We start from the raw sequence: 25,961 nt of genomic DNA on the forward strand, positions 1-25,961 counted from the left end.
TCTCCCGTTCTGACAGACACAGTAACTTCCCTGCTAGTGACAATGCGGGGAAGGTCAGCTCTTTCTTTCCCTGCTAAACATGGGCAACCTCATCAGTTACTTTCGACAACAACTTTTGAACATTTGGAAGCATTCTGGCCATCACAGCGAGTGACCTCCAGAGAGGACAGGGTGACCGGGGCAGACAGCGCCACGACCTCCCCACGTGCAGCGTTCATATTCAACAGCTCTGGCCGCAACCACGCGTGTGTGAACCCACACGTCCATCTGTCAGTCACACGTACACTACTCGTGGCGCATCACCTCGCACCTGGGGAAACATTCCTCACCTGAGTGACGGACAGTCTGGAGAGGCTTCACTGGGCATCACACTCCAGTCCCCTCTCAACAGGTGACGCATGCCGCCCCATGTACTGGTCTGTTCCTATTTACTGTGTAGCCCAACTGAGCTGAAATTATGACACCTGGAGACGTCAGGACACGATCTACACGTGGAGATCCCATTGCTCTGTGCCCTGATCACCAGTGGACGGAGGGGCTGAACGAGCAACTCAGGGTGAGCACACACCTGCAAGACGCTGCTGAGCACGTGTGCTCCTGCCCTACCATGCACGCACACCTGCTCTCGAGTTGCACGCAGCCCTCTGCCTGTACTCGAGACCCGCACAGAGACTCGGCAGGGCACCTATGGCATCTGCAGGAGGGCATCTATGGCAACTGCAGGAGGGCATCTATGGCACCTGCAGGAGGGCATCTATGGCACCTGCAGGAGGGCGTCTATGGCACCTGCAGGAGGGCGTCTATGGCACCTGCAGGAGGGCGTCTATGGCATCTGCAGGAGGGCGTCTATGGCACCTGCAGGAGGGCGTCTATGGCACCTGCAGGAGGGCGTCTATGGCACCTGCAGGAGGGCGTCTATGGCATCTGCAGGAGGGCGTCTATGGCACCTGCAGGAGGGCATCTATGCCACCTGCAGGAGGGCGTCTATGGCACCTGCAGGAGGGCATCTATGGCACCTGCAGGAGGGCATCTGTGGCACCTGCAGGGAGCCTCAAGCCCTTGACTCTGGCAACGTTCCCAGTGCCTGTCCTCACTGCACGTTTAACCGAAACACCAGTGCCTCCCAGGTCTAAGTTTTATCATTCTTGTTTCACACGCAGCATCTCTCGGAGCAATTACGATACAGGAAAGCTGGGTGGGGCAGAAGACCAGGGCCTGGGAACCGAAAAACTAGGCCCAAGGCCTGGAATGAGGCCTGATTACAAGCACATAATTTTAAGAACGTGCTTGTAGTAATGACATAGCCACCGAGGCAGTGAGGAAAGGACATGTGTCACACACTTCAGCAGAGACCACTCTGCACAGGCGCTGTGCCAGCACGAGGACACAGAGACTAGCGCAGCAGGTCCCTGACTGCCGGGAGTCCCCAGGGGACAGAGGATTGGCGACGGTCTGATTTATGATTTGTCTCCATGACAAAGGAGCTAAGGCAGCAGCCAGACTAGGCCCTCAGCCAGATGACAGAGGGTCCAGGGAAGGCGTCCAGGAGAGCCGAGGGCCTGCCTGGTCTCCCCTGTCAATCTCTGGGACAGAGTCAACAGTCCCTGCCCGCCAGCCTGTGAGCAACCCTGGGCACTGAGTTACAATACTTGCAAGGGTGGGACCACAGCTCTGGATTTGGGCTCACATTAACTAAAGGTAATAAAGGTAAAGACCGATTTATGAGGAAGATGTTTGACATTTTTTATGAAATCTGAAATTATACTTCCAGGTGAGTCATGCAAGAGAAACAGCAGACCCCAAGCTCGTTTCACAACCTCAGATCAACTTGGGACGACAACACATGCTAGTAGTGCGAGTACTTCCCGTGGGCCACCCTGAACTTGGTGCTGCCGTGCCCCATTCACAGGCCAGAAACAGTGTGCAGAGGCTGAGCAACATGCCCTGGGCCTGGGGGGACGGGGTGTGCGGGGGGGGTGCTGCCACAGCTGCTACGAGAGACGAGACCCGGGGGTCGGCGGAGACTTGGTGCTGCCGCCGCCGGAGGCCAAAGAAAAAGCTCCCGGATGGCGTGAGCCTAGGCACGTCCACCCAAACCACTCTCACTTCTCACTTCACCTGCAGGGAGGTGCTTGGGGGTTGGAAGAAGAAAGAGGAAGTGTGTACAGTCAAGTCCTACAGCAGAGCTTGAGAAACAGCTGGAGATCCAAGATTCTTCTGGCCTTGTAAATGGAAATTCAGATTTCACAATTCTTACAGCCCGGGAAGGCATTTCCTAGGTGAATGGAGGCCTAACTTTGGTCCCAGCTTTATTTCAGTGTGTACAACATTAGAAAACCTGTGGCTGGTTTGATGCCCAGGACACGAGCACATTTCCCAGGAAAGGCATGTGTTCGAAGACACCTCTCTACGCCCTGACACGGTCCGTGGCCCTGCGGCGGCAGGAGGGCCGGAGGGGCTGTCTCCAGAGAGGCTAAGGGAGTGAGCACAGCGTGAGCCGGCAAGTGTGCACGGCGAGGGGGCTTGCCGCTTCAGGGACAACTGACCCCACTTGTGGCCAAGCCCAAAATCCGAGCTCTCAAGCAAACATCAGAACTTTGGAAAACTTACATCTGCCACTGTGGCCTTGAAGCTTCTCCACATTTAAAGATCTTTCTGAGGAGGGTCACAGGGATGGTGACAAAGGCCATTTTTTATATTGAATATCGTGTTGCCTAACATGACACTGAATATCTTCAGCAAGATCTGTGTAGCTCACTCGGTGAACCAGTGTTTTCAAAATGACCGACCTCTGATGCTAGAAAACGACCTGAAGCGTGAGCCACACCAGTGGACTGTGACGGAACAGAGCCGGCTCAGCTCAATGACCCGGTTTCAGGTTCTACACTGCAGCTAACCATTAAGAAGCACTGGGACTCCGGTGTATTCTCTCAAAGAAGAATTTCCACAACAAACTGAAAAGTCTATTAGACTATTCTTCCAAATACATATCTGTGGGAGGCCCAATTTTCTTCAAAAACTTCAACCAAAACAACCTATGAAGATACACGGAGCACAGAAGCAGATGTAAGAACACATATGTCCTCCGTTAAGCCACACTAAAGAGATGTGCAAACATGTAAACGGTGCCCCTCTTCTTACTAAACGTTTTGTTTTGGAAAACAGTTTTTTTATTTAGAGATACGCTGTCTATGTTACGCAATGAGCTGTTATTTTAAAAGTGATTTAATGAATATCTTTAAATTTCTCCCTTTTAATTTCACCACAGTAAATATTGATAGATAATATCTGCACAAACAAATGCTATTTGGGGCTCTCCGTTTTTAAACGGAAAGGCGTCCAAGTCCAAAAATGCTGAGACTCTGAGACACGGACTTGGAAGTTAAGCTCACCTCGGCTCTGTCAACTCCTACCCTGCTCAGATCACGGGGTAGACCCGGAAAGACGCTGTTATAAATCTGTGAACTGTTCTCAATCCGGTTTGAACACCCCAAACACAAAAAGAGATTTTTGAGATAACTGGGACATTTTTCTGAGCGCACAGAAATCACCATCAGTTTTCTCAGGTGTGACAACGGTACAGTGGTTACATGGGATGAAGTGAGCTCGCAGAGGGGATCTGCGTGTTGCCCGACTCACTGACTTCTAGGTTTGGGGGTTTTCACATCACATCAACAGCCCCCCACCCCTGCCAAGGTCACCCTAGGCACAGGCCCTTGCTGTCCCTCCTGTGGGCAGGGTCTCTCCTGCCCCCTCACAGAAGCTGTGATCATCTGTGGTCCCAGCATTATGTGCTGGACCTAGGCTGTACCTCCTTTCTCCCAGGACGAGAAGAAATCTTTGGAGGGAATGCTGGCTTCTGAGCACATGACTTTCTCAGGATTCCACCAGCTTTCGATTTGTTTTTCCCTCCAAGGCTTCTTGCCTTTCATGCCAACTCAGCAATGCGTTTTAAAAGGTTCTACCTTGATTTAGCCTGTGTTATCCAGAGTTCAGCTGTCTCCCCTGGAGGAAGGAAGGGTCCAGGTTACTGGTGTGGTGTCTCACTGGAAACCAAAGTGAGTATCTCCACGTGCAAAGCCAAGTGAAATAGATCACTGACCAAACAGCTGTATTCTGAGCTTAGAGCTTATGCTCAATAAGCACGGTTCAAATTATTTTCCGGTAGCTGAGTAAGATGGCGTGCACTCTAACCGGCCGAGGAGGGTGAGGCTGAGCTGGCCCTGGCTGGCTGGGGGGCAGCAGCAGCTCTCCGCACCGCTCTGTGCACCAGGCTCAGGGCAGTGATGGCACAGGGGAAGCGGCAGGGGAGCTGGACTTCTGGAGGACGGGGAGACATTCAGTGAGCCAGGGGCGGGTGCTGCTTGGGACGCCCGGGGGTCAGCCCCTCAGGCTCGGTGCTGAAGAGGGTAACCGCCCGCCCATGCATTCACCCGCTCATTTTCTCACGGTGGGTGCTTCCCTCGAGGTTTTCGGGACTCACTTGCGGGAACGGCAATGCTCTACTGAAGTGATGCCGCTTGAGGAGCTCTGTGAACCCCCCGAAACTACCTGCAAAATGGTTAATTTTTCTATCGAGGTCTATCAACTTTAGAGTCACATAAAGACCTTATGCTTAAAACCTTCGGAACCACTGGTTACTGCATTTGTTTCAAAATGCAGTTTTACCACTAATAAAGCACCCAAAACCAGCCCAATGAACTCTCACTTAACAGTAAAATTTGAGTGATGATGAGAAACTCCACAGACTATTAGTAAGTCGAGAAAGCAAAGACGGCTTGTCCCTCTGTCCAGCCGGCAGGTGCGCCTGAGGCTGTCGAGGACCAGGCCCAGGAACTGAGTTTCTACCAGAGGCCTCCTTCCACCCCGCTGTGGTCATCTCCCTTCTGAGGCAGTCAGAGACCGCCCACAGGGGGTCAGCGTCTCACGTGGTTCTACGACCCTATCCTCAGTCCAGCGCTGGGCTGGTGAGTAGATCAGTAATGGTGAGCCGGGGGGCCGGACACAGGTGCCCTGCCGTCCCCCATGCTCTGCACTCCACCTGAGAACACAGCCCCCATCTGCAGAATTCACAGCACAGCCACTCCTCTGTCTCCTTCCTACTGTCACCCACTCCGGCCCTCACCTCACACGGTCCCCACACCGGGCCCCCAGGACCCAAGGTCCCCGAGCAGTATTTCCGCTTTCATCCAGCAGCCAAGTCCAGAGGGGAGAGAAAGAGGAGAGGAATCAGGCCCCCAGCCCCGCCTGCACATCTCGGAGGAGGGGAGGGGGCGTGACGGGCCTCCAGACCCCCCGCTCCTGCCCCCCGTCCCGGGCAGGGGACATAGCCGACTCACCAGGGTGCCGAGGAAGGTGCTGATGGTGCGCGCCGCCTGGCACAGGGCACCGTACTCCTCGAGGAGCAGGGAGATGAACTGGTGCGCTTGCGGGGGGCCCTGAAGGGCGGACGGCGACTTCACCCTGGACGCGGCCGACAGCTGCCGCAGGAGCCGGACCTTCATCTCTAGCACGTACTCTCTGGCCTGCTGCTCCAGCCGCTGGTACAGCTGGTAGGGGTCCCGCTCGCAGAGCCTGCACAGGAGAGAGAGTCACCACTCGCCCGCAGGGGGACCCTGGGAGCCTGGGGGTGCCCACCTAACAACGACCGCCATCTTCTCACAGTCAGCCTGCTTGACAGAGGGGGAGCCCCCAGAGTCACTGGCCAAACAGCAGTGACCGGCGTCCACTGAGAGCTCACTGTCAACCCCCAAGGCGACGCCGGGTCAGACGCGAAGCCACATGGCTGGGCGAGTCCCCGGACTCAGGCAGCCAGCAGGTAGCAGAGTGGGCACAGCGGAGCCGCGCGGGGGCCACAGAACTGCCAAGCCCGGGAGACCCCAGCACTCATCTCTGAACGCTTATATGCGGACAGCGGAAAAGCCACGGCCCCCAGAGGTGACACCTGGCTGCAGCACGGGAGCGGGCTGCTCTTCCTTCTTCCTAGGAATTCAGTATCTGATCCAAATGGGCTGCTTCTACTATTTTCATAATCAGAAGAAACTTTACAGACAGTGTATCTCCTTTTAAATCATCCCACCAAAAGATACTAAAGGCGGTAAGAGAAAATGTGTAAGCTGAAGGTCAGAGACAACAAGTCAATACACGCCCCATCAGGCCACACAGCAACGATCATCTTCACGAATTTCTTCCCTAACTTGGAGAGCATCAACTTTTACAAACTTGTTCTATAGTAACTGGCATGACTATGTTTCAAGTGACCACTCGTTTCAGCTGTGCACTTCTGAGGAGCCTCCAGATGGAAACCTACATCCGAGAAGCGACAACTACAGCACCCGCCTGGAGCCCGTCACCAGGAGGAGCCGCTGGGACAACTACAGCACCCGCCTGGAGCCCGTCACCAGGAGGAGCCGCTGGGACAACTACAGCACCCGCCTGGAGCCCGTCACCAGGAGGAGCCGCTGGGACAACCACAGCACCCGCCTGGAGCCCGTCACCAGGAGGAGCCGCTGGGACAACCACAGCACCCGCCTGGAGCCCGTCACCAGGAGGAGCCGCTGTGACAACTACAGCACCCGCCTGGAGCCCGTCACCAGGAGGAGCCGCTGTGACTTCCGCACCCACGCTGTACAATACATTAAGCTGTAGCTCCTGGATTTGGGTAGTGGATCCTTTCACCTCTGGGCACCACGCTGGGTCAAAAGAGAAGACTGTAAGTTGTCACCTATTCCACTTTTAAGTGACCACACTACCTAGGTTGTAAAAGACAAGAGCCGAGTGAAAATGGAACTTGTGTAGCCTTACAAAAAACGTGGCCAGAGAAACAGTAAGAACCGATGGGACTCCCACTGTGGTGAGTCTACTTCACACAGATATATTGACTTTCTAGCTTAGCATGACAATCATAATTTTAATTACCAGTACAGCAACTGTTCTCTGAAACAGAAGGTATTTCATCTCTTAAAGGAAAGTCACAGAAGACTCAAAATGACACAGGGACAATCGAACTTACAAGGAGACTGGATGCCTCCTTCTTGGTTCTCTTCGCCTGCTGGAATTAGACATGCGTTGCATTTTATTTCTTTGTCCATTTCTGTATCTTATAAATTTAATGACTTGACCACATGGTACTTTTGCAAGTAGACTTGTAAAAAGCGCTATGGCCAAGGGGCAGGAAGATGAAGATGCTGTGGAAGCTCACCCAGCTGTGCGTTCAACAAGCACTGGGCCCAGGCGGCTGTGTCAAAGCCACAGCAGGAAGACGCCAGGAGAACAAACTCTCAGGCCGCTGGATGCTCGGAGCACACACACATACAGAGCGTAATTCCAGGTAGTGGCGGCAGTAACACGATAAAAAAGAAGGGAAGGGTTGATAAAGAATGATGCGGGAGGCCCCTCGGAGTTTAGGTCAGGTGGTCTCTTTGAGATGGTGACTCTGAAGTCTAAAGTGAAGGATGGAAGGGAGGAAAAAGAACCCTGAGCAAGGAAGAACATTCCAGACCGAGCGAAGAGAAGAAACCAGCAGGTCTGTGGAGGACGGCACGAGAGCCAGTGTGGCTGAACGCAGTGATGATGTGCGAAAATGGGGGGCGGTGGGAGGGGGAGGCAGAGCGGCAGGATGCCAAGGGCCACGGAAAGGGGCAAAGGAGAATCGCCGCCAGCTGTCAGGTCCTAGACACGGTCTTTACAGACGGCCCTTCCCGGTGTGTGCTGGCGTTCAGACAAGAGAAGGGTCCTTAGACATGGAGACGAGGAAAAGCGTAGGACGTGGAAAACATGTGGAAAACACGCGACATATATATACCCGGACCTCAAATGGCGGCGTGGAATGTTTCCATTCTTAACGGTGTGTTTCGTTACTAGAATACTGCTGTTTCCCAAACCTCTCTGCCGTAACGTCCCATCTGAACAATCGTTTACTGAGCATTTCCTTCCAACTGTCTCTGATTTTACTCTGGCCTCTTCCGAAGCATTCACAAGCTGTGAAGCTCTGAGTGTGACATGCAGGTTATATGTGCGTTCCTAATATTCACTAGGAAACCTAACTTCTAAAAAAGGCACACACCACCCAGAGCCATTTCACGTAGTCAAACCCTAGACACACCGGCCGAATCACTAACTAGTTAATACAGCCCATAGCCAGTCACCACCCCCATCTCCAGGAGGAACTCTACAGTACAGCGAACAAGAGGTTACAGAACCCCAAAGGGGCTGCATTCAAAACATGAAAAAAGGACCAAAATGAGAATCAGTTCATGGAACGTCTCGCTCAAATTTACTGCTTTTATTGGGAACATCTCCAAACAGAGGAAACAAATGGTACAAACTCTAAGGAAGAATAAAAATTACACCCACTTCAAACTCTGTGCTGTCACTGAGCACAAGGTCCCCGCCTGCGCGAGCGCCCTGCCGGGAGCCCCGCCCAGTGAGGAGCACCTGTGTGAACGGGCCTGTGACAAATGGCTCTCCATCCGCCACCGGACCTCACGGGGCCTGGGTTTCCTCATCTCCTAAGCGGCATAACTGCCTCTCCTCCGCGGGGCAATAGAGCAGGAGTGCCTGAGAAAGTGCTCAGCGCCATCGCGGGCACAGCAAGTGCCCAGAAGGAGTCTTACTGTCAGCCTCAACACTAAGGAAGGAGACAAGTACGTTCGCTTTCATTACACAGGTAATAAGCCTTCCATCAGAATGAGAATCTGAGAGTTCACCCAGCCCGTCTGCTGCAGGCCTGCCACGTGCCCGGGGCCGAGCTCGCGGCACAAGCTCTCCCAACCCCGAGAGGGGAGTCCCCCCGAGCAGAGGGGAAGCCCGGGTGGGCGGCTGGTGGGGGAGGGCCGCGCCTGGGCAACACGCACCTGTCCACGAGCTCCTTCACTCCCTCCTTGTCGGGCACCAGAGACTGGTCCTGGTCGTCCGCCAGCGGGGTGCCCGCCTGCCGGTAGATGCAGCGGACTGTGTAGCGCACTTCCGACCAGTAGTTCTGCAGCTGCTGAGGTTCCCGCTCCGCCTCTGCTGAAATCTCCCTGAGGACAAACGCCCACAGGACCGGCGCCATCAGCCCCGGCACAGCCCCCAGGGCCCTTGGCTGTCAAGGCTCCCGTGGGCCCCGGTCCACCTCGGCCGAGCCGGGACCTGAGACCAGTCAGGACCCGCGCGTCTGGCTCCTCTTCCCAGGCCTCTGGCAGCGGCAGTGACGGCCTCCCCAGCCTCCAAGTCGGAGGCATCCATCGACCTGAGACCCTAACTGTTTCGGGGAGGCTCCCGCCCTCTGTGAGGACGTGCCTCCTCCCACCAGTCGTCAAGGGCAGCAATGAAGGAGGACCCCACCCCCCGCAGGCGGAGGGCCCCCCTATACCCGTACCTGCGCTCGCTGCAGGCCTCGCAGGCGCACGCGGTGTCCGAGGGGGCGGCTGTGGGTAACGGCTGAGCGCCCAGGGTGAGCCTCCCGCCACCGGCCTCGGGCTGCGAGCTGCCGAGCGGGGAGTGAAGAAGGAAGTCTTGACCCTGCTTTAGAGAAAAGAGAACAGACTCATTATGAGTAATGCTCACGGCCCAAATTCGTTACTAAGTATTCAGGACAATGCCTTTTAGAAAAAATGGAAAACCTATACATCAAAAAGAAAATATTTCAACCGACACTACATAGGAAACTTTCTCTCTGACACCCAAGAATTTTGTCTGGAACCGATTATTTTTGTACCTTCTGATAGTCACATCATAACCCCACGAGGACGGTCCATGAATCTCCTTCACACATTAAAAAAGAGCAATTCTACTCCCAGTGCCCTAACTGGTACCTGCAACCACCATCCCGGGGGACGCCGCTCGGCAGAAACCTGAGCCTCTGCCCCACAACGTCCAGGAGGAGGTGGGCTCAGACCCTGCACCCTGCAGCCGCCATGGAGATCACGACCCCTCACCTCCTCCTGCCTAAGAACATGGTCCCACGACCCGCACAGCCGCCACCTGGTCCCTCGGGGACGTGGGCTCCAGGTTTAGGGCTGAGGACCCACACACAGTGCAGGAAGGTGCTTGCACGTCCCCCCAGGGCTCGTGAGCAGGGCAGCCAGCTCCGGCCAGCGCCCCAGTGGCCTGAAGAGAAGGGCCAAGTCACAGGAAAGGCTCCTGAAGGGAGGACAGCATCGCTCCTCCTCCCGTCACCGTCAGGTCAAGTGCAAAGGCTCTGAGACAAGCCCGGCTCAGCCCTCAGCTGGGTGCCAACGCCCCCCGCCTGCGGCCCCACCCCATCCACTGCTGGATGAAGCGCAAGAAAGTCCTCCAGTGGAGGGGCTGGGAGCAGGGGAGCCACTCCCAAGCCGCGGGTAGGGCTTGCGCCATCATTAAAGAACACCCCCAGCCCGAAAACGTTCCTGCTGGGTGAGCGGACCCCGGAGTTACACCGGGGGCAGAGCGGGGACGGGGGTGTCACACAGTCCCCAGCAGGCAGTCAGTGCAAGGGCTCGACTGAGGCCTAGGAAAACCTCGACAGGGCCTCCTATGGGCAAGAGCCACCTGCCATGGACGACTGTGAGGACCGCAGGGCCTGGGCACCAGAGGGGACCACAGGGAGACCAGCAAAGAACGGAAGAGTGGGGGGCGGGGGTGGCAAGGGGAAGGCCGCAGGACAGGCACCGCTGCCCTCCAGCCCCGCAACATGCCCTTGGGTGACGCCGACGTCACTCATGGAAGCTGGGGGAGAAGCTCTGAACCAGATGAGACACTTGTGTTTTCTGCAGATGGGACATGCATTCCTGACAATGAGACAATGCGGATTCTAACTGTGCCTGGAGAGGCCACGGGTCTGACGGACAAGTCAGCGAGGGGCAGGAACGGGCGGTCAGACGAGACGGGTCTGAGGCGGTGGTGGAGGAAGCAGGCTGCTCCCCGAGAGCAGCGAGGCCGCGCGCCCTACCTCCACCCCCCACGCACCCACACTCCACCCCACCCACGTGTCCAGCCCAGCCGAGGCCACTGTCACCCACCCCAGGCCTGGATACCACAGTGCTACAGCCGCCTTGCACACCGAGGGTCCGTTCTCCAAGCAGCAGCCAGAGTGGTGTTTAACGCACGAATGAGACCACACAGATCCCTGCAAAGACCCGCCCACACCATCTGAACAGACTCTCATGTCTTCCCGCTGTCTTCAAGGTTGGCCAGGACCAACGTCTGCTTTTATTTCACTGCACTTGCTCCCTTCACCCAGAGGGCTAATCTACTAAGCCTTTGAATGGCTTCCGACAAAAGAAGAATTCTCTCCATCAATCACGCCTCAGCTAAAAGATACCTACTCAGGGGGGCTGGCTGAACCAGTTCTCAATTCTTCTACTGACATGGGAGGAAGCTTCAGACCTTTCAAAACGGGGCGCGTGGCTACCATATGGTAAATCCTTAAACGTGTCACCTCACGGTGCACATCTTACATTTAACTTCAGTTACTGTGTTATGCCCAAGTCCAACACAGTTTAAAAGAATACAACAAAATCCAACACTTCAACAATGTGAAATATACAATGTCCAGCATCCAATAACAAAGCCAAGAGGCAGGAAAATACAACACATAACCAGGAGGCGAACCAATCCATAGAAACAGACCCCAAATAACAGAGACGATGCAACCAACAGACAAGGACCTGGAACTGGAGACTATGAATAAACTCCATATGCTCATGAAAGTAGAGGAAAACAAACATGGTGAGCTGAGAGACCAAAGATGCAAAAATACGCAAATGGAACTTCTGGAGATGAAAAATAAAAAATATCTTGAAAGAAAAAAATACATGAGATAGACAAGAGCAGATTACACCCAGCGGAATATCAATAAACCTGAAGACAAGTAATACAAATAAATATCCAAAATGAAGCACAGCGAGAAACAGGATTGAGAAAAACAAACAAAGCATTTGTAAGACAAAATCAAGATGTCTAACACACAGGTAATTGTGTCCCAGGAAAAAAGGGGCTAAATCATTGAAGATTTCCCAAATTTGATGAAACTGTAAACTGACATATCTTAAAAGCTCCTGCAATCCCAAGCACAGTAAACCAAAGCTAACAACCAAGTCACACAGAGCAAAACTGTTAAACACCAGTGAGAAGTACACAGCTGAGAAGCAGGCAGAGGAAATCACCCCTTCGGTCTACAGGAGCAAAGAGAAGAACAACAACGCCACTGCGCATCAGAAACAGGTTGGGCAGCAAAGACCTGACCTACAGCCTAGAATTCTGAACAAAAGTAACAGTTAAAAATGAGGGCAAAATAAAAGCTCTCAGTCAGACAAACAGAGGCTTCCCTGCAGGACAAGAAATGTTAAAGGCAGTTCCAGTTAAATGGCTCCAAGTGGAGATGTGGGGCTACACATGATGAAGATGTGGGCCAAAGACCCCTCTCATTTGTAAACTCTCTTAAAAAGATAAGTAACCTGGGGGGGCGGGGTGGGTGGGGAGAGGGATAAATTAGGAGCTTGGGATTAGTGGATACAAACTACTATATATAAAATAGATAAAAAACAAGGTCCTACTGCATAGCACAGGGAACTATATTCAATATCCTGCAATAAACCATAATGGAAAAGAATATGAAAAAAGAATATGTATGTATAACCGACTCACCTTTGCTGTACACGAGAAACTAACACAACACTGTAAATCAACTCTACCTCAAAAATAAGAGAGAGACTAAGCAAACTATGATATCAGAATGATGGAATACTCTGCAGCCATTAAAATATGTATAGAGTCTATACAGAGATATGAAAAAAGCAAGTTAACTATTTAAAGCAAAAATAATAAAAATCTATGGTAAAGTTTACAAGAGAGATGCAAAAAATATGACTACACTAACACAAAAAACGGTGGTGCTCTGAGTACAATATTGAAAGGTTCTTACACTACATATTAAGTACATAATATTCTTTGAAAGTAGAGGCTGAAAAGTTGAAGATATATACTGTAAACTCTAGAACCATTAAAAATTATGAAACAAGGTGATATAGGTAATAAGCCAAGAGGAGGTAAAACAGGGTCATAAAAATATTCGGGGACTTTCCTGGTGGTCCAGGGGTAAAGAATGCACCTTAAAATGCAGGGGACGCGGGTTCGACCCCTGGTCAGGGAACTAAGATCTCACATGCCACGGGGCAACTAAGCCCACGTGCCATAACTACTGAGGCCACGCACCTCCACTAGAGAACCCATGTGCCGCAACTACAGAGCCCACACGCCCTAGAGCCTGCACGCCACAACTAGAGAAGAGAAAACCTGCACACTACAACTAGAGAGAAGCCCATGTGCCTCAACGAAGATCCTGCATGCTGCAACTAAGACCCGATGCAGCTAAAAATAAATAAATAACAAATCTTAAAAAGAAAGAAAGAAAGAAAAATATTCAATTAATCCAAAAGAAAAGACGGAAAAGAAGAACAGCAAACAACAGATGGGAAAAATAGGGGGGAAAAAAAAAGCAAGATGGTATATTTAAATCCAAACTATCAATAATTACATTAAATGGAAATAAATATTCTAATTGTTAGCAGAGATGGTCAGACTGGATTAGAAAGCAAGAGCCACTATGTTTTCTACAGGAGATTACAAAGACACAAATAGGTTGAAAATAAAGGTTAGGAGACAAATTCCATGCAAGCACTAACCAAAAAAAGCTGGGTGGTATTAGCATCAGCAAAAGTTGGCTTCAGAACAAGGAATATTGGCACCAGTGAAGGGGATGATGAATATGATGATGATAAAATAATAATGACAACAAGACTGATTCAACAAGAAGCAATAACAATGCTAAACGGGTAAGCACTCTAATAACGGAGCTCAAAATACGTGAGGCAGGAATTAAAAGGATAAATGTAAAAGTCCACAATTACGTCTGGAAATTTCAACACTCCTTTCAATTACTAGACCAGACGGAAACATCAGAAAGGGTGTCAACGTGACCACCACCGTCAACCAATCTGATCTAACACTCACAGTACACTCTTCCCAACAACAGCAGAACACAAATTCTTTCAAGTGCACATGGAACATCAACCAAGACTGAACACAAAACAAATGTCAACACGTTAAAAAAAATTCAATCATATTAAGTACGTTCTCTGATTACAATGATAATAGTAATAAAAAGGTCAAAAGGTACAAACTTCCATTTATAAAATAAATTATGTCAAGAGGATCTAATGTACAGCATGGTAACTATGTTAATAATGCTCTACTGCATATCTGAAAGGTGTTAAGAGAGTATATCTTAAAAGTCCTCATCACACACAAAAAAACTGTTTTTGTAACTAGACTTACTGCAGTGATCATTTTGCAATCTATACAAATACTGAATCATTATGTTGTACACCTGCAACTAATAGAATGTTGTATGTCAATTATACCTTAATTCTGGGAACTCCCTAGTGATCCAGTGGTTAGGACTCAGCACTTTCACTGCCAGGGCCCAGGTTTGATCCCTGGTCGGGAAACTAAGATCCCACAAGCTGTGTGGCACAGCCAAATTAAAAAATCCATATATATACACACACCTTAATTTAAAAAGACATCTAGAAGACACACCAAATTATAAGGCAGTTCAAAACACACTTCTAGATAACCCATGGGTCGGAGGATAAATCACGCTAAGAGTAAGTACAAAATATTTTGAACAGAATGAAAAACACAACATATCGAAATTTGTGGGATGCAGCTAAAGGAATGCTTAGATAGAATTGTCGGGAATAAAACACACATCAGAAAAGAAGAAAGGTCTCAAATCAATGATGTAAACTTCTACCTTAAGAAACCAAGAGGGCTTCCCTGGTGGCGCAGTGGTTGAGAGTCCGCCTGCCGATGCAGGGGACATGGGTTTGTGCCCCGGTCCGGGAGGATCCCACATGCCGCGGAGCGGCTGCGCCCGTGAGCCATGGCCGCTGAGCCTGCGCGTCCGGAGCCTGTGCTCCGCAACGGGAGAGGCCACAGCAGTGAGAGGGCCGTGTACCGCAAAAAAAAACCAAAAAACAAACAAACAAACAAACAAACAAAAAAAGAATAATAAATTAAGTATAAAGTAGAAAGAAAGAAAGAATAAACCTAAGAGCAGAAATTAATAAAATAGAAAATGGAAAATCAATTAAAACAAAATGTGGTTCTTTTCCCTTTTATTGAAAAGATCAATGAAAATGATAAACCTCTAGCCAGGCTATCAGGGAGAAAAAGAGACAAAAACAAAACCCAAACAACTGATATCAGGAATGAAAGGGAGGGCACACAATCACTACAGATCCTGTGATAAATTTAAAAATAACAAGGGAATATTCTGAACAACTTCACACCAATATATTTGACATAAAAAGGGCGAATTTCTTTCTCTCCCCAGTTTTACTGAGATACAACTGACATATATCACTGTATATGTTTAAAATGTACAGCAAAACGACTTGACTTGCATATACTGTGAAATGATTATGCAAATTTCTTTAAAGACAAAAATTAACAAAGCTCACTCATGAAGAAAGACAATCTTTACTAACTAAACTGGACTCACAGTTCAAAACCTTCCCAATAATGCCAATTCTAGGTCAAGAGAGCTTCACTGGTGAATTCTACCAAACATTTAAGGCAGAAATAATACCAATTCTACGCAAACTTTTCCAGAAAATTAAAGAAGAGAGAATACTTCCCAGCTCATTCTAAAAGGCAAATATTACCCTGACACCAAAACCACACAAAGATATTGTCAGACAAGAAACTTAGAGACTAATATCCTTCATGAACACAGATGCAACAATCTTTAGAAAAACAGCAGCAAATCCAATACAGCAATCTATAAAAAAGATAATACACCATAACCAAGCGTGGATTATCCCAGGAATGCAAGGTTCATTCAACATTTCAAAAATCACCATGATTAAAAAAAAAAAAATCACCATGATTAATTTTGTTAACAAACTAAAAAAGAAAAGCTCTATGATCATCTTAATAGATGTAGGAAGAGAATTTGTCCAAATTAAATATCCATTCATGATAACTCTCAGCAAACTAAAAACAGAAGTAAACTTTTTCAACCTGATCTACAAGATTCTTCTTCTATACTTAATGGTGAAAAACTAAATGCTTTCCCCTTAACACTGGGAACAGGGAAGGATGTCTGCTCACACCACTTCTATTCAACATCATACTGATGGCTCCAGCCAACGGAATAACGAAGAAGAAGAAAAAAGACATACAGATTGGAAATGAAAAAACACATTATTTTTAGATGATGTGGTCAACTACGTAGAAAACCCTACAGAGTCTACCAAAAGACCACTAGAATTAATAAATGAATCTTGGGACTTCCCTGGTGGTCCAATGGTTAAGAATCTGCCTTCCAATGCAGGGGACACAAGTTCAATCCCTGGTTGGAGAACTAAGATCCCACATGCCGCGGGGCAATGAAGCCCAGGCGCCACCAACTACTGAGCCCACGCACCACAACTAGACAGCCCGCATGCCACAAACTACAACTCTGCAACTAAGCCCGTGCGCCATGACTACAGAGCCCACGCGCTCTGGAGCCCGCGTGCCACAACTAGAGAGAAGCCCACGTGCCGCAACAAAAGGTCTCGTGTGCCGCAACTAAGACCCAATGCAGTCAACAAATAAATAAATAAATAAATGATTTTAAAAATAAATGAATCTTCACAGGATATAAGGTCAATATACAAAAAACAGTTACACTTCTATAGACTAGCAATAAATGATTGGACACTGAAATTTTTTTAGAAGTACTATTTAAAATAGCAAGAAAAAGATGAAATGCTTTGGAAATGTTTCAATACACTGTGTGTAAAGCCTACATATTGAAGACTACAAAACCACTCTAAGAATAAACTTAAAAACTAAATAAATGAAAAGTCATATCATGTTCATGGACTGGGAGACTCAATATTACTTTGATGTCATTTCTCCCCAAATTGGTCTACAGACTCAACACAGTGCCAGTTAAAATCTCAGTCGGTTTTTCTGTAGAAACTGGCAAGATGATTTTAAACTTTATATGGGAATGCAAAGGACCTAGAACAGCCAAACACTTTTTAAGAAGAACAAAGCTTGAGGACCTTTACTACCTAATTTCATAACTTACTATAAAAAGCTTCAGGAATCAGGACAGTATGGTACTGGCAAAAGCATGGGTATACACGTAGAGTGGAAGTCCAGAAGTAGACCCACACATACAGCATCAACTGATTTTTGACAAAGATGCCAAGGTATTTCAATGAGGAAAAACAGCATTTTCAACAATAGTTCTTGAACAACTGCATGCCCATATACAAGGATGAACCTCAACCCTTACTTCACAAAAGATACAAAACTTCACTCAAAATGGATCAAGAATCAAACGCAGAAGCTCAAACTGTAAGACATCTAGAAAAAAACACAGGGCAAAAAAATCTTTATAAACTTTGGGTAGCAAAGATTTCTTATACAGAATACAAAAAGCCCAAATCATTTAAAAATTGATAAACTGGACTTGACCAAAATTAAAATTTTTTGATGTTCAAAACACAGTGTTATTGGGACTTCCCTGGTAGTCCAGTGGGTAAGACTCCATGCTCACAATGCAAGAGGTCTGGGTTCGATCCCTGGTCAGGGAACTAGAGCCCGCATGCATGCAGCAACTAAGAAGCCCGCATGCCGCAACTAAAGGATCCCGCATGCCGCAACAAAGATCCCACGTGCCACAAGTAAGACCCAGCGCACCCAAAATAAATGAATAAATAAATATTAAAAACAACAACAACAACAGTGTTAATGTAATGAAAAGGCAAACCACACTGGGAGAAAATGTCTGAGAAACATACCTGATAAAAGGCTTGTATTCAGAATATATAAAGATTTCTGGCAACTCAATAGTAAGACAAACCACCCAATTAAAAATATGCAAAAGGTCTGAACAGTCACTTCACTAAAGAGACAGAAAATAAGCACATGAAAAGATGCTCAACAAGTCATTAAGAAAATGCAATTTAAAACCATAATGAGATAACACTACGAGCCATTATCAGACTGGCCATAATTAAAGGCTATCAATATCCAACCTTGGTGAGGATGGAGATATAAAGGAGAACTCTCACACGCGGCTGGGAAACAGTATAAGCGTTTTGGAAAACAGCATGAGAGGTCCTTATAATGTTAGTCACACACTTACCCACAACCTAGCAATTCCACTCCTAGGTATTTACCAAAGAGAAATGAACTCTGTCGAAACAAAGACTTGTACTCACATGTTACCAGCAGCTTTATTCATGATAGCCCAAACGAGGAAACACCACTGTCCCTCTATTGGTGAGTGGATAAACTGTGGTTCATCCATACAGCGGAATACTGCTCAGAAATCATTAACTACTGATACATGCAAGAACATGATAAGACTTAAAAGCATTATATTAAGCTAAAAAAGGCAAAGACTACCATTCAGATTATCTTTCTGTGAGGCTGACTCAAGTTCTGCCCTCTTGATCTGACAATTCGTGGTAGCAGTGACACATTTTATTAGCACAACCACTTTCATGAGGTTCATTACAAAGGAATTTTATATGTTTGCATTATGAACCAAGACTCAACAGAGCAAACATTCGAGATAAGGACGACTGTTAACAAACTCTTAAATGGTTGGTTTCAATTGGAACTACATGCCTTTGATTAGAACTGTGGTCATGGTAACCATTAAGAGAACCTGGCTACTTAGTGTAAAACGCAAGACTTACATTTTAACAATATATAGGTGAACACAGACACAAATGCTAATGTCCACAACCAAAAGCCTTTATACATCAGTCAACCCTGAAAACAGGAAAGTAGAATATTAATTTGCTAAGTAGTCATCCTTGTGGCAGGATGCCTGAGGGCTACACAGGCCCCTTTAAAGAAAAAATAGGGACTTCCCTGGTGGAGCAGTGGTTAATAATCCACCTCCCAATGCAGGGGACAGGGGTTTGATCCCTGGTCCGGGAATATCCCACATGCCATGGAGCAACTAAGCCCGTGCGCCACAACTACTGAGCCTGCACTCTAGAGTCCACGAGCCACAACTACTGAGCCCACGTGCCTAGAGCCCGTGCTCCACAACAAGAGAAGCCACCCCAATGGGAAGCCCACGCACCGCAACAAAGAGTAGCCCCCGCTCGCCGCAACTAGAGAAAGCCCGCGCACAGCAACAAAGACCCAACGCAGCCATAAATAAATAAATAAATAAATAAAATAATAAATAAATAAATAAAAGAAAAAATAATTCTCCAGAGTACCATCTCCCACTCCCCCACACCAGACTTAAAACTATTTTTGTTACTTAAACAAACACAAATGTAAAATGCAACATAATTTATGTTTTTAAGGCCTTTTTATAACTATAAAAAACCAAGCTGGTCTACAACTTAAATACAAAACCCCCTGAAAATCATTAAAATTCAAATTAACATTATTTTAAAGACACAGATGGGGGAATTCCCTGGCGGTGGTCCAATGGTTAGCACTCAGCACTCTCACTGCTGAGAGCTGGTTCAATCCCTGGTCAGGGAAATTAAGATCCCACAAGCCTCACAGCAGGGCCAAAAAAGAAAGAAAAAAAAAAGGATGATTCGTTGAAACCAAATTGCTAAATTCAACACAGCCTGGTTCTGACAACTAAGTGCAGGCAGGCTCTCCTGAGTGGGTCTCTGCACAATGTCTCCACCATCCCACCTCTTTGCCTGTCTGAATTTCTCCTGCACAGAGCGGGTCACACCTTTGATGGGTCTTTGCTTGGCTTCAGCAGAGAATGTGAATATCAAGACAACTGCTGCTGCTGCCTCAGTAACCCTGAAAAGCAGTGCACCCAGGCCCACAGAAGTCAGGGGCAAAGCCTTCCACACGATCTGAGCCTGCCTGCCCCATTATCAGAATACAAGCCATCAGAGAACTCACAGATCAGGAACACACGTCCACAGCCCCAACAAGGTGTGAACTCTACTGTACAGGAAGCATACTGTAAACATTCTTAAGTCCTGAAACATTACCTGTGGATACAAATCAAAGGAAGGCTCGGTCCTTCATTCAAAAATCATTCCCAGGTACCTGCTCTGTGCCAGGCCTGTGCAGACACCCTGAGATGGGTGAGACAGGAACCAGGGCAAAGGAGTTGCAGTAGAAATTCGGCGTGGGGTTAGGGGGTGCCAGCAGGTCGGAAGGGCTGGGGCGCATGCCGGCGGTAAAGGGTAAGCGACTCTGCTCTCAGTTACCCTGGGGCCAGGCCTCTGCTGAGCCTGTTCAGCCGAGCCGCCCTGCCTGGCTCTCTCTCCAACACCGGACGCTGCTGAGGGGGAAGGTCCTTGCCGATGGGCAGTGATGTCTCCACCTTCAACAAGCACCTCAGGCTGTCCAGCAACCCGGATGCCCCGCCAGCTCACTGTTCTCACTGAAACCTCACCCACTCCCTCGCTCCTTCCCAGTCCCCTCAATCCACTCTCGCTCTCAAAAACAAGTTTATAAAAAAATTCTGGCAGCAATTTTCTCAACTTCTACACTCCTCACCCGACCTTACTTGCATCCTCTACAGGCTCGCCTGCAAATCTGTCTCTTCCAGAAACAGGCACTGGCTCTCCTGTCTTAGTGGGACCTCATGAGGGCACCATCTGTCTACCTTACTGCTCCCCCACCCCAGCCTCAAGCTCTGCCTCCCTGACGCCAAGCCGAGGTGAGAACACAGGCGACCGGGGCTCAAGTGCTGCTGGCGCTCACTCCAGAGGCTGGGGCTGCCTTACGAATGTGTCTGAAGTAGCTGTAACCCAGCAACTCCACTCCACAGATAAACACTCTGTGATGCCTGGGCTCAGGGATGCCCGGAGAGCTGGTAAAACATCCCTTCTGGGGGTGTCTGTGAGGTGTCTCCGGAGAGACCAGCACTGGAATGGGCAGGCTGAATACCGAAGCCAGCCCTCCCCAGTGAAGATGGATATCGTCCACTCCTCCGAGGGTCTGAACGGAGTAAAAAGGCAGAGAGATGTCCACCTTCTGCCCTCGGACACCAGCGCTTCCGGTCCTCCGGCTTTGCAGAATGTGCACAGTGAGACTTCTGGCCTCCATAACCACTTGAGCCAGTCCCTACGATAAACCTCTTCTTTTCTTTTCCCTATCTATCTAACTATCTATCCATCCATCCATCCACCCATCCATCTCCTGTTGGTTCTGTTTCTCTGGAAAATCCCGACCAAAACACACCCTAACAAAACTCTTACAAACGAGTACCAAGAGATGGATATATAGATGCCCGACGGCATTTTTTTTTAAAATAACTGCAAAACCCAGAAAACAACTCTGTATCTTCCAACAAAATTTGTTTAAGTAGTATTTTTTAATGGGCATTTTGTTTTCGATACTGGGCTTCAATATTCTCCCCCAGTTTTATGGAAAAATAATTGATGTACATCACTGTAAACTTTAAGGCATACAGCATGATGGTTTGATTTACCTATATTGTGAAATGATTACCACAATGGTTTCAGCTAACACCCATCTTCTCACACAGATAGAGGACAACCTTTTTCCTTGTGATGAGAGCTGTTAGCATTCACTCTCTCAGCAACCTGCCTATGAGTCATACAGCACCGTCGGCTACAGTCACCATGTTGTACATCACATCCCGGGGACATGCTTATCTTGTAACTGGAAGTTTGCACCTGTTGACCACCTTCTTCAATTCCCCATTCTGTCACCCTCTGCCTTTGGTAACCACAAGTCCGATTTCTTTTTCTCCAAGTCTGGCTTTGGGTTTGTTTTTTGTGTTTTTAGATTTCACATGTAAGTGAGATCATACAGTATTTGTCTTCCTCTGTCTGACTTACTTCACTAAGCAGAATGCCTTCAAAGTCCATGTCTATCCATGTTGTCCTAATGGGAAGGCTTCCTCATTTTTTATGGCCAAATAACATCCCATTGTTTTTATATGTATGTGTGTATACAAACACACACACACACACACACACACACACACCCCCCACATCTTCTTTATCCATTCATCCAACAATGAACACTTAGATTGTTTCCATGACTCGGCTATTGTACATAATGCTGTTATGAACATGGTGCTGCAGGTACCTTTTCAAGTTAGTATTTCACTTCCTTTGTATATATTCCCAGAAGTGGACCTGCTGATGCGTATGATAATTCTATTTTTAACTCTTTGAGGATCCTCCATACTGTTCTCCACCGTGGCTCCACCATTTTACAATCCCACCAACAGTGCACAAGGGTTGCTTTTCTCCACATTCATGCCAGCATTTGTCATCTCCTGTCTTGCTGATGATACGGCCCTTCTAACAGGCCTGGTTCTGATTTGCATTTTCCTAATGACAAGTGATGTTGAGCATCTTTTCATGTACCTGTTGGCCTTTTACATATATTATTTAGAGAAATGTCTATGGGTCCTTTGCCCATTTTTTCCCTGGCTTATTTGGTTTTTTGCTGCTGAGTTGTATAGAGCTCTTGAAATATTTTGGATGTTATCCTCTTATCAGATATATGGTTTGCAAATATTTTTTCCCATTCTGTAGATTTTCTTCTTTGTTTCTTTCTTTTTTTTTTTTTTTTTTTTGCGATACGCGGGCCTTTCACTGCTGTGGCCTCTCCCGTTGCGGAGCACAGGCTCCGGACGCGCAGGCTCAGCGGCCATGGCTCACGGGCCCAGCCGCTCCGCGGCATGTGGGATCTTCCCGGACAGGGGCACGAACCTGCGTCCCCCTTATCGGCAGGCGGACTCTCAACCACTGCGCCACCAGGGAAGCCCTGTAGATTTTCTTTTTCACTTTGTTGATGGTTTCTTTTGCTGTCAGAAGCTTTTTAATTTGATGTAGTCCCAGTTGTTTATTTTTTATTTTGTTGCTTGTGCTTTAGGTGTCAAATCCAAAAAGTCACTACTAAGACCCATGTCAAGGAGCTTTATTCCTATATTAAGTCTGTAATCCATTTTGAGTTAATGTTTTTGAGTGGTCTAAGATATGGGTCAAGTTTCATTCTTTCACACGCGAATATCCAATTATCTCAGAACAATTTATTGAAAAGATTGTCTTTTCTCCACTATTCAACAAAATTATTGATGAATAAATTACAGTATAGCAACATATTGGATTATATGTGAATTGTATTATGTGAAAAATGAATGAATTATATTAGGGAAAATGCACAAACTGCAGCTACCCAGACAGCATGAGGAATCATAAACAGAGAAGACAGCATAAGCACACACTTTCATAAAGGTCAAAAACAAACAAAAATAAATAATTTATTATTTAGAGATACACATATAGGCAGTGTAACTTTTTTTTAAAGGGTTTAATAAAGTAAGGGAATGAGCAATACAAAAGGACAGCATTTACCTTGGAAGGGGAGAAACAAAGATGGAGAAGGGAAGAGCACACAGGCACCCAGGTGTTAGGGATGGCCTGATTTTTAATGCTGACTGGTGTTCATTTTATCATCCCTCATAACATGTATACTGTAGACATAATTCATATATATATCAAATATCACATAGTAAAAAAATAAAATTTAAATGGGAGGAAAAACCTCTCCCAACTACCAGCTCTTTTCTTCATTATTTCAACATTTCCAAGTCCCTCCTCCAGCTGTGTCTGTCCTCTCCTCCCCTCACAGTCAAGCATCTGAAAGATCAGCCCCTTAACTGGACTTGCTCAGCTTCCTCTCCACTGAGTTATTGTTCACACAGTTCAGCCGGGCTTGTGCTCCAACTGAACACAGACCTATCTAAGGTCAGATACCACTTCTCTGCTGCCACACCAACACTCTGTGTCCTCTCGCAGCTAACTTTTCTCAGTGTCTGTCAGGACTGCTGGCAGAGTGTCCTCCAGGGACCTCCCAGGCTCTCCTCGTCCTGCTGATGTACCAAAGCTACAAGGCTCTGTCTCCCCTGCCCACTCCCCACGGGCCACTTCTCAGGGCTGTTTATGCAGCTGAGGACCCTGAGACAAAAGGCAGGCTTGCTTACTGCTTACAATAAAAGGGCCAGATCCCCACCCGCACCACCACCCCCAGCCCGTGCTCCTGAACTGGGACACAAACCCCCTGTACCCCCTGCACTGATGTGGGCCTTGGGGAGGGGAGGGGGTGAGGAGAACGGGATGTTTCTGCTGTGCAGAGTAACAAAGTCCTTCGTCTCTGACTCAGGATTCTCAAGTCTTCTGCCAGCACCCATGCAACGGGAACAAGCCAGCTTATTACCTTCAGGTAGGGTTAAAAAAAACTAACCCCAGACCCAACGACGACAACCTTGTGCTTGTCACACTCCCTTGCTTTTCGTTCTACTTCTCCGCCGTCTGCTGCTCAGTCATCCCTACCTCCACTGTCAGGTGTTCTCTAGAACTCCTCCTCAGGACTCCACTGCTCCCTCCACCCACTGACTTGGGTATCGTGCCAGGGACCAAGGTTGAGAAGAGGAGTAAAAGCCATCTGTTTGCTTGTTTTTTAAACTGAAGTATACAGTTTTGATTTACAATGTTATGTTAGTTTCAGGTGTACAGCAAAGTGATTCAGTTACACACACACACACACACACACATATATTCCTTTTCAGATTCTTTTCCATTATAGCTTATTACAAGATATTGAATGTAGTTCCCTGTGCTATACAGTAGTTCCCAAAAGCCGCCTGTTTTAACGACTGTTGCATGAATGACCAGCAAAGGACATCTGAGACAAACAGCCTGTAACCTAAAATTGCAGATCTTGAAAAAAATTTGGGATTCCACTGACAGAAGTAAAGTCAAAAGGCCTGTTTAACGTATATTCATATGGGGGGTGTCTAGCAACGTCCCATTAACAACTTAAAAAGAGAAGTCAATTACACCTATACCAATAAAGTTAGAGGAAGAAAAATTAAAAGATATCATTTAAATAGTATAAATAAGGGACTTCCCTGGTGGCGCAGTGGTTAAGAATCCGCCTGCTAATGCAGGAGACGTGGGTTCGAGCCCTGGTCCAGGAAGATCCCACATGTCGCGTAGCAACAAAGCCCATGAGCCACAGCTACTGAGCCTGCGCTCTAGAGCCCGTGGGCCACAACTACTGAGCCTGTGTGCCACAACTACTGAAGCCCGCGTGCCTAGAGCCCATGCTCTGCAACAAGAGAAGCCCCTGCAATGAGAAGCCTGCGCACCGCAACGAAGAGTTGCCCCCACTCACCGCAGCTAGAGAAAGCCCACACACAGCAATGAAGACCCAACGCAACCAAAAATAAATATAAGCTAATAAATAAATTTTAAATAAATAAATAGTATAAATAAAAGTATGTATAGGTAAATGATTTTTTTAAAAAGGTGCAATGGGGGACCTCCCTGGTGGTCCAGTAGGTAGGACTCCGTGCTCCCAATGCAGGGGGCCTGGGTTTGATCCCTGGTCAGGGAACTAGATCCCACATGCCGCAAAGAAGATCCTGCAGGTGGCAACTAAGACCTGGTATAGCCAAATAAACAAATAAATAAAAGGTGCAATGGCATAGTACAGAAAAATATGAAACACTTATAAATGGAGAAAGACCCCATACTTACGGGATTAGAAAACTCAGTATTCATAAGAAGTTAATTCTTCTCCTACTGACTTACAGTCAGTGCAATCCTGGTCAAATCTTAACAGGCTTTTTTTTGGGGGGGGGGAGGAATTGAGAAGACAATTATCATTTATACAGAAATGTAAGGAACCAAGAATAACCAAGCCATTTTTGATGAGTACAGGGTAAGAGGGCTTTCTCTCTGAATACATTTGTTACAGAGCTACAGTAATTACCACAATATACACAGCAAAGTAGACTTAGTAGCCACTGTGTTCTTCACCACCACGGGCTTAGTTAAAAAAAGGCCAGTGCCACTTAAGAGTGTCCTAGATGCTGCAAAATCATGAACTGTATTAAATCTCCACCTTTAAGCACATGGCTTTTGAATATTCAATGT

At 47.7% G+C, this 25,961-nt stretch overlaps 1 protein-coding gene across 10 annotated transcripts in view; it reads right to left on the minus strand.

The window, feature by feature from the left end:
- The window catches only part of FAM193A (family with sequence similarity 193 member A), a 172,858-nt gene that overhangs the window by 66,493 nt on the left and 80,404 nt on the right, over positions 1–25,961 (minus strand). For 8 of the 10 annotated variants that reach the window (XR_007477063.1, XM_049709222.1, XM_049709219.1 and 5 more), the window contains 3 exons: positions 9,362–9,507; positions 8,856–9,023; positions 5,340–5,574 (listed from right to left, as the gene is read on the minus strand). Coding sequence is in view for 9 of the 10 variants with exons in the window: in XM_049709222.1 (XP_049565179.1) it covers positions 5,340–5,574; positions 8,856–9,023; positions 9,362–9,507 (549 nt within the window). In the remaining variant the exon portion in view is untranslated. The remainder of the gene's footprint in view (positions 1–5,339; positions 5,575–8,855; positions 9,024–9,361; positions 9,508–25,961) is intronic. The other 2 variants (XM_049709217.1, XM_049709218.1) reach the window with 1 other exon arrangement.

Source organism: Orcinus orca, chromosome 4 (genome assembly GCF_937001465.1).
Source record: "Orcinus orca chromosome 4, mOrcOrc1.1, whole genome shotgun sequence".
NCBI lineage: Eukaryota > Metazoa > Chordata > Mammalia > Artiodactyla > Delphinidae > Orcinus > Orcinus orca.